We start from the raw sequence: 10,172 nt of genomic DNA on the forward strand, positions 1-10,172 counted from the left end.
GTGTGTGTGTGTGTGTGTGTGTGTGTGTGTGTGTGTGTGTGTGTGCGTGCGTGCATTTATGTGTGCCTGCATCCATGTTTGTGCCAGGGGAATGACACCACTCTCTCATGTAGCCACTATGCTAATGAGCAGTCAAAATGCGGAGACATGAAAGCAGTGGCTCAGCTCAACCAATTCGATAACACACTCAAACCTCAATGTGTACACCTCAGCTAGAATAACACATTACAAAATGAACTGTCAGAGCAACAATGGCAAGAATAAGAGTTTATAGGAAATCTGTGTGTGCGCATGCGTGGGAGCTTGCAGGCTTGTGTGTATTTGAGAAAGTCATGCAGTGCAAGTCAAATTCTATTAGACACAGAGGCAGATCTATCAGTGGGTGCTGCACAGATCTATTAGAAGGGAATTCATATCACAGACAGAACTATCACAAAGACTGTGGGACGCAAAAGTCATGGCCTCCCTGGGAAATCAGTGGCGAAATTCGCAGCATCGGGTATTTTAATAATTGACCAGGCCTCATCAGCTGAGCTTCCCAATGTGTGCGAGTTGAAATATTTCAACTTGAGTGACAAATTTATGTTAAAAAGCCAATCAGTGTTGCATTCTCCTGATGTCCTAACGTGGAGGAATTATACTGTAGCTGTCTGTGAGCACCCAGAGCTCTGTAGTACCTCATTTCTACTATACACTTCATATTGAAGGGTTGTACAGATGTACTGTACTCCAGGACCCCATGACATCAGTTTTGGGTGTGGTAACAGGTGCAACAGAGCACATTTTTGTTGTGTGTTTGCGTGAAATAGGCTTGAAACCTTCAACCAGAGAGGAAACCAAAACACAGATTTTCTCCTGGTGTTGTCACTCAAATCTGCACATTTCCCCCTTCTTACCTGGAATATGGCTATCCAGGCGTAGCCGATATTGTCAAAGTTGACCGCCCCTTTGTGAGGGTTGTAGTTCCCACGGCGACACACATTATAGTACTGGTTCCAATTAACACAGCCGTTAACACTGGCCCCCCCCATTCCAATCAGAGCTGAATTTAGGTGGGGAGCGGGCAAGGTGCACTCGGCCCCGCCCTCCATGTAGGGCGGCACGCTGCTGCAGCGCAGCATCCCGTTCTCGCGGGGAGCCGAGCAGATGAATGGGCTGTCTTCACCTTCCTCGGACATGTAGTACTCACTTATGGACAAGTTGTACATTCTGGATGGAAAGACAAAACAAATAGCCATGTCGTTACAATACCTTAATTAAGAATACATGTTGCATTAAGATTATTAAGATTGTTTGGTTTTTGTTGCAAGTTCTGTAGTTATATTAGGATATATTAGCAATACACTGTAGATATACCTTGACTGCGACAGATTATAATCCTTTTCCTTTCTCAGAAAATTACAAAATATTGCTGTTACTTCTTGCATCGGAACAAATTTTCTTTCTTTCTTTATTATTCCTATTGTGCCTTTGAAGGCATAATTGCAGTGCAGTCAAGGTATAATTGTTCACTTCTTATACTGCACTGTAACTTCTATTCTCGTATATTATCCGTTTTTATATTTTTAACTGTTACTGAAGATAGATTGAAAATTTGAACTGTATGACAATCTATGTAAACATATAATGAGAATTAATAAGTAAATGCATTGAGACCGGACGTTTTGGGAATGGCTAGGATTACATGTATATAGCAACAGATTATACATTGCCCCACACTAACATCATTCAATCTTGTATTATCTGTTTTTATATTTTGTATTGTTTTTATTTGCTCTTTAATGTTTTATGTAAAGCACTCTGCCCTGTTGCTGAAATGTGCTAAACAAATAAAGCTGCCTTGCCTTGCCTCACCAATAAACAGGATCGGATTATCAATGGTGCTATTTAAAGTGAGCGCCTGCGTAGAAACCTGAAGTAGATGTTAGCAAACAGTGTAATTATTGAGAGTGAGTGTCATTGAGCTTATTAAATATGCACACATTCAATCACAGATGTTGACTTTTTTTTCACAAACCACCTTTAGCGAATGATTGCAACCAACTTCTACTCCCACACTATTTTCATACCGAGTCTATATTAGGACTGTGTGCTCTCTTCTTCAGCAGTATCTCAATCAGGGATTTACACTCTTATGATAAATGATCTAAACGTAATGGGGTAGATGAACTTTGTGTCTTATTCATAGTAATTATTAAAACTGTCCCCACCCGGTTAAATCTCTTCATCAGTGGTGGAGGAAGTACTGAATCTCAGTACCTTAATTAAAAGTACAGAGACACCAGTAACCAGAGACATTACTTTAGTGAAAGTAGAAGTACCACAATGAAAACCCTATTTAAGTAAAAGTAAAAAGAACTTGATTTTAAATGTACTCTAAGTATTAAAAGTAAAAGTACTTTCATAACAATTAATTCTCTTAACGTCTATATTCTAATAATTAACAAGTTTACATTCTGACTTACAGTTCTGGTTATCTATCAGGGTGATCTGCATGAAGCTTGACTTTGCATTATTTCCCAAAGGACAGTGAATGCTGCACACATTTATCTAGTGAGAACATACGGGCTTGGACAACAAGTGCGTGGCTTCACAGCTGACGAGGACCTGGAGTGTTTTTAAGATAAATATACGGGCTGTATATTAACCCTACGTGAAGGAATGCTTCACACCGAGCAGAGTATCGGGAGGAGCAGCAGTAACTGGAGCAGCGGTAGTACCGGGAGTGGTATACGCTGGGCCAATAAATGCTATTGAAGGGCGGGTCTTGGTCTCGCCATAGTGGGATTTGTAATATCGCGAGCAGTACTGGTGCAAGAGCCGCTGCTGAAGGCTTTCCTGCGGACTGCATGCATGTGGCGGTCAGGAAGACGTTTTGACAGGGGTGGACAACTGATCAGAAAATGTAACGAAAATGTAACTGAACGTTGAAAAAATGTAGTGGAGTAGAAAGTATAGATAATTACTGCAAAATATAACAATGTAAAAGTCAAAAGTATGCACTATTGATTCAACTTAAGTAAAGTACAGATGTGAAAAATGTAAAAAAAAAAAAAAAAAAACTTTGTTACTGAAGTACAGTGACGAAGTATTTGTACTTTGTTACATTCCATAACTGGAGTCCAGTGTTACTCAACTACACCCCCGTTCGATTTACTCCACCTCTGTATGTGCATTCACATGTAGGGCTCTCCTTCAATGAGTCTGCACTGATATGTATTGCTTGAGCCAAAAATGGAAGAAAAGTAAATCTTTTTTGCTACTTTGTCAAATATGATTTCGTTCAAATTCTCTCTTGTTGGGTTAAAACAATATGTCAACGAATTTGTAGGAATTCCAATAATAAAAACAAAAGGAAAACCCTTACTTTGTCACTTAATTCATTTGAGTTGCACATACAGAACAGACTGTATCCAACAATTTAAAAAGAGAAAGTACCACCTATTTAGTAATACAGGCAATTATTTTTTAAAGTTATTTTATATATTTAAAAGTACAAGAGCACGTAAAAACGCAAAAGCTGCTGTGACCAAGGCATCTATCAGTATCTATGGCGACAGCTGTTTCCTACTCATGGTTAAAAGTTGTTTGCGTCCCACAGTTTCCCTGCTTATTTATACCTTCCCCTTCAAAATGGAGAGCCCTCCACTACAGTGAGTGTGCCTTTGTGCAGAGTGACATCCACTCCTAAAGTACTAGAGGGGAGGAACCAGTTTGAGAAAAGATCTTACTCTTTACCGGACTGTCTATTCCAATTATGTTCCAGCCATCAATGTGTACATCAATTTAATGTTGTAGTATGATTGGGAATTTCCCCCTGGGGAGGAGATCTTATTTTACCCGTAACAACCTATTATGTAATAACAACACATTATGTAATAAAAATGCATTATATAATAAAAACCTGAACCCAATATGTAATACATTTCTCCGCATTTGGTAATACATTTTTTTGTAATAGATGACAACATAATAATAAATTACATAATAGCAAAAATTTAATATGGTGCTTTATGTATTAACCAACCAAAAAGGATGTCTTCAATCATTTTTTTTTAACATTGTTGTGTTCATTTTATGAATTCTAACATGAATCATGGTGATTCAAAAAATGTTTTTAAATATTATATTTGTTCAATAGATTAGTATTACCTTTCATCACTATATGGATTACATACTGCATTCAGGGTTAGTCCATATTGAAGTATACATTTATTACATTTCATTACGTTACGTTTCATTACATAATGCGTTGTTACAAACCCTGAATATATCTCCTATTATTAAATGTAATCTGTACAGTAACTAGCAATTGAAGATACAAGTAAGATAAATGTAGTGAAGTAAACAGTACAATATGTTATATTGAAGTGTAAAGTACTGTATAAAGTAGCATGAAATCAAAAGTACCTCAAAATTGTACTCAAGTACAATACTTGAGTAAATGTACTTCGCCACTGATAGTTAATTGATATTATACTGGAGGTCAGACAGACATTTGTTTAGTGAGAGAAAAAACAGCAGCCTTGGATATGAAATATTGAGCCGCTGTTCTCTCTTTGTTCTGTCTTTCTCTGTTACACACAGGAAGGATTCAGCAACATTAACTCTGGTACAATTTATACCATTACATCAAAACAGAATTAGTTCAAGGATGTCTAAGTGACATTTGTGGCTTCCTGCGGTTGTGGACGCTGAAGCAGTGTTTCTCCTTCTCTTTTGCATAATTTCAATCCCCACAACTAAATTGGTGACTCTGATCTTTCTTTCTGTCTGTGAATGTGCATGAAAGCCTGTTTTGTCTTGTTTGGGAGATAGTTCTTGTTTGTCTGTTGCGCTTCTCTTATAAGATCTTATGCATTACAAGATAAGATGACTCTTGAAGCTCAGGTTCATCAAATAGTTTCATAATATGCACGGTGTAGAAGGAAATAGGTCAGTCACTTCTATTTCGTCATTCTGGTTAAACCCAGACAGATTTTGAATTCCAGGAGTTTGAAATGTTTCTTTCTGTTTAATAATTCCTGTTACAGTGTACTGATTTTATGTCCAAGGCAGTTATATTGTTTGGTCTTGCCATGGTTTTCCTCTCTGTACATTTTCATTTATTTATTTTGTTTTGGAATATCATCATTTTCAAGCCCACATCTGAGTTTTTTGTAATATATTCAGGCTTTACTTAAAACATTCGTAAAACATGAGAACCACATCATCTGCAAAGAGGAGTTGTATTTTGTTATGAGGGAGTTTAACAACTACTGCTATAAAATGATGCTATTTTAAATAATAGGCAAGATCACTGCACAAATATTAAATAACATGGAGCTAAGACTTCAGCCTTATCTCATTACACATCTACATTTCTCTTTATGGTCTTTCTCTCCTTGCTCTCTCTGCACGTGAGTGTGTGTGTGGCCATACAGTGGTTTACATCCTTGTGGCGCTATGCAGTTTGCATACTCCAACAAGTTACAATGTCTGTTCTTTTGGCTACAGGCAACATCTGACTGATACACAATATGACAACTCAAAACAAACTCTTAACAAGAGGGAGCAAAAGAAGGAAGCAGAGGGAGGAAAAGGAAGAAGGATATAAACAGAAGGAAAGAGGGAAAAGGGCCAAATGAAAGATCATGTTTGAGTTAAGTGATCTGAGCATGTTTGAAGATTCCATGTGTGCATGCTGGAGGCAGTGCTGGTCACCATATGGGTGTGGAGAACAGCACTTGCAAAGCTGGGCAGATGGACTTTTTTCTGTTTGGGGAAAATTAAAAATTTATTGCAACTTCTGAGGCAGGGGTTTATTTTTATGGGATTCATATGTACTGTATATACTCAAAAAAATAACTGAAATCCAACCCTTTTCTCATCAAAGTGCTTCTTTCGTCAAATCTAACCTAGAGTGGAATATGGACCAAAAGAGACGTTTTCCTAGTGGCTATTAATGCTGCTTCCAGGCCAGAAGTACATGAAGAAATGCAAATACTGTTTAACAAGGCCAAATTCCTTACGTTATAATCCTATGGTTATCTCCCAGGAAGCAGCGGTTGCGCAGTAGCCCCGCCCACAGTTGGACTCCCACAATACCAAAGATGAAAAAGACAAAGAAGCAGAGGAGAAGTACATTTCCCAGCATGGGCAGTGTGTCCAACAGCAGCGTCACCAAGATCCTCATACCTACATAGTGGGGAAAAAAAAGGAAAAGATACCATCAGAAATATTCACTTTGTGTAAAGTTCACATACATAATAGATAGTTGAGTTTTAAATCAGCTACTAGTCCTCTGGTTACTGGACACTCTGACAACCTCTATTGATCTTGTAAACTTCATCCCCACAGCCAATAATTACAAATGTTGAAAATACTGAAAGTGACAGTTTGACATTATTTTATCCTCTGGGGTTTGAACTTTACTCTTCCTTGTGGCTAGTATTATCTAACCACACGCGTTCAGCATCCATCTCCACTTGTCAGATGTGTTTAGCGTCAGAAGAGGCAGGGATCTAGTCCCTGAGGTCCCTCAAAATGTGTGCTGTCCCCTTTCACATATTCCTTGTCACAATGACCACACTTATAGTACAGCAATGGTGTCACTGCTAATTTTGACCGTGGCAGTGATTTTTAAGATGAAATCTGAGTCTCCAAAAACTGAACTCCAGACTGTTTGTGCTGTGCCCCTCCCGGACAAAGCTTTCACTGAACCTATTATAATTTAGTAATAGGTGGAAGAAGAAAAAAAAGAATGATTGGTTTGGGAGTTTTACAGTTATGTCATGGTTTGGCTTGCTGCTGCTCCTGTCTGTTTCCGTCTCCCTTGTGTTTTCTTTTGCTTAGCCTTCTTTCTGTTCCGTGCTGAGTAGGTGTGTCGCACCTGGCTCTCTCTCCCTCCTCATCAGGACACCTGTGGCTGCCTACACACCTGAAGCAGATCCAGCAATCACCGCTCCGGTCTTAAACCTGGCTTTCCAACTAGTCTCTGCCAGATCGTCCATTCACCCACAGTGGTAACGCTTTCCACGGCCAGACCTAGTGGTTTTGCTTCCTTTAGTATCTCAGATTTAAGATTTTTTGACTTTGTGTGTTTTTTTTGCTCCTTCTTCAGATTCCTGCTTCGGTCCTGGAAGCCCAGTCTGCCTGCACGAGCCTAATCGTTGTTGTTTTGGACCTGCCTCCTACCTGTCTGCCCGCTCTCAGTCCCAGAGGATTTTTTGGCCCCATTTTTCCGTTGTATTAAATAAACCTCTATTCCTGTTTCCCAACCTTTCCTCCGTGTCTGCTCCTGAATCTACTACCAGCCTACAAGGTATCAGGATAGGCCTTGACTGCACTAAATTCACCAAAGCTTCTTGTTTCATGTTGTGACAGCATATTATTTAAGCTATTTTCCTTAATAAAAAATTGGAGATATTATTTCACCCCATCTTGTTTAGAAATTGTCCTGACGGTGGATTTTTATGTGTTACTTTGTGAAGCATCAACTGCCCCAGCTAAGAGGGAATGACTCATCAGCGTAAGGGCGCATCGTCTTGCTTATCCGTATGAGTGTGTTTGTGTACAATCATTAGCAACAAAGTTACTCTCCAGAATGTATTTTATACATGGTGGCAAAGCATGAAATCTCCTAAAATGGATTTTTGCTTTGGTCTTCACAATGTATGTGGGATTAAGGCCTTCAAGTTTTACTGATCACAGACCAGCTACAGATCTTAGAGTTGCATGTGAGATAATGTGTTTTTGTGAGATATGTACCAGCCAAAGAGGTGAGGGTCAATCCATCACACCAGAGCTCTAATGACATATGGTCATGGATTTGGGGTAGAATAAAAAAAACAGGAAAATCAATGAAATGCTGAGTTTAAATCATTGTCTCATCCCTAATCTGTCTCATTTTATCCAGTGTTCTGACTGAGATCTACCACTTTTAATATGTATCCATCAACAGGCTTTCCTCTTTAGCTGTCTCCCGATTCTCACAAAATAGAAGTTATACAGATGGGCAAAATAAAAAACCCTTACACATTCTTATGACACTTATTTCTCATCATAAAAACTGAAAATGAAAAAAAGAAAATGTCTGTGTGCATGATTAAGGTAGACAGCAATACTCAGAGACACTGGAGTATCGCTGTCTACTTGTGTGACTACAGCACATAGAAATGTACACATGCACACACTGAGTAAACAGTACACAAGATGCCTTATATAGAGACATCTGTGCAGTGAAGTCTGCTCCAACACAAACATCTTAACATTGAATATGAATGGTTTCTCCATACACACTATTTTAGGTAGAGTTGTCATTTAGCAGTACATTGAATTTCATTGCTTAGAAGGACACAGACAGGATTAGAAAATGCAAAGAGATTTAAAACGAGGGACATTATGTTCACTCCCAGAGTTACAATGCACTCTGGTAGGTTTAATTAAACTAATGCAACCTAATGACGCACAAGAGGCAGAGTCGATGAGAGCATTTGAAACAGAGAAGGGAAAACCTATCCAGAAGGTCATATTACAGGGATAAGTTAGGTTTCCTAAGATATGAATTTCTAAAAGAAACTACATTCATATTGCTATGCAACAAAAAAATATTTTTGCCAGTAAGATGTGATGGGGGGGTAATGTTGTCAAGAAGAGACAAAGACAACAATATTGGAATATTTAGAAAATCCTCAAGTCAAAATGTTTTTCTTTTCTTTTTGTTGTGTATTGGAAAAAGCAAGATTGTGAATTTTGGCCTTATGTGAGAAGATATTGTAATAAAGTTATGAAATTGCTTCTTAGGTTAGATCTGGGAGTAATAAATATGTCCATGTGAATTCATTGCCATTGGTAGTCAGGAAAATGACTATGATGAACAATCCAAAATCTTTTCCTAGTGAAGTGGTAACTAAATTGATATAATTAGAATTCTGTGCTAACGGAAACATCATTCTTCATTAAATAACTTAAATAGGAACAACAATTATTTAATATTTATAACACAAATAGATCCATTACTTTAACTGTATGCTGGCTTACCCAGATGTGCCAGCACTGACTGCCTTTAACAAAAAAAACATTTCCCATAAGCCCTAGATGTTTGCAGGCTAAAATGGTCACGGCTAGCTCAGACATGTCTGCAATGACAGCAGAACAGAGAAGGATGAACGCTGTACAATCTTGGATCAAACTAATTTAAAATGTTCAAGTCCCTGTGCTGCCCTCTCGTAGTTTTTTTTTATTTTTTTTTATGGGAGTTGTGGTTTATAAAGTAATTGTTGTCGGGCCAAAGAGTGCTGCTCACTGTTTCTAGGCTACAGCACAAAATGAAATTTAACATCTGTCTGACAATGGATACTTCTGAACCACTTAGGCAGAAAGACAAACAAAGACAGAGTGATCGCAGCATGGTTAGAGACAAACAGACGGTAAGTAGGGAATGAAAAACTTTAGCCTGGCTATTAGCCTGGCTGGCTTGCACCCACAAACACTCCATCTCTGATCCCAGTTCAGATGAAAAAAAATAAAAGATGAGATGGAGCCAAAAAGAGAGAGGAGAAATGAATGAAGTAAGCTGGTGTTAAACATCCTCAAGGTGTCTTTGTTTGTACCTGTGACTATAGGAGTCTGAGGGCTTTGTTTGTGTCTGTTTGTATTTACACTAACCTTGAGTTTCCAGCCCCAAGTAATACCTCTCATTGTAATTCTCTCCCTCTTTTTTTCTCTCCATCTACAGCCCTGTGCCGACCCTTCAGGGACCCACTGAAAACTTGTCACAATATTCTAAGTTTCACTTCACCTTGTCCATGGCTGTAAAGGTTGTTTCTAGGGGCTCCCGTTAGCTTATTAATAAGGCAAATGTTAATGTTAAATTGTCAGTCCTCAAAGTGGTAGAACAATACTGGCTTATTCTGGGGACGCGGACTCATTATTAACGCATTCACACACATAAAGACACACACACGCTGTACTCTCATGGGTTATCCAATGTTGTATTCAATTTTTTTAATTTTGTATTATAAATGAAGTTTTATTAATAAAATCAGTTAAAGTAACACTACTGAACTAGTTGACAGACTGAAACAGCTGTAGAAAACAAGAAAATAAGAAATAAAGGTTTAAAACAGTGTAAACACCTGTTTAGGATAAGTGTATTTAAAGCGCCCATATTATGCTCATTTTCAGATTCA

The 10,172-nt window shown here is 38.3% G+C and overlaps 1 protein-coding gene across 4 annotated transcripts in view; it reads right to left on the minus strand.

Moving 5' to 3' along the window:
• Positions 1 to 10,172, minus strand: part of cacna1ha (calcium channel, voltage-dependent, T type, alpha 1H subunit a) — a 114,406-nt gene that overhangs the window by 46,264 nt on the left and 57,970 nt on the right. For all 4 annotated transcript variants that reach the window (XM_032536676.1, XM_032536677.1, XM_032536679.1 and 1 more), the window contains exons 6-7: positions 6,012 to 6,177; positions 897 to 1,209 (exon numbers count right to left, since the gene is read on the minus strand). In XM_032536676.1, coding sequence (XP_032392567.1) covers positions 897 to 1,209; positions 6,012 to 6,177 — 479 coding nt within the window. The remainder of the gene's footprint in view (positions 1 to 896; positions 1,210 to 6,011; positions 6,178 to 10,172) is intronic.

Source organism: Etheostoma spectabile, chromosome 15, assembly GCF_008692095.1.
Source record: "Etheostoma spectabile isolate EspeVRDwgs_2016 chromosome 15, UIUC_Espe_1.0, whole genome shotgun sequence".
Classification (NCBI taxonomy): domain Eukaryota; kingdom Metazoa; phylum Chordata; class Actinopteri; order Perciformes; family Percidae; genus Etheostoma; species Etheostoma spectabile.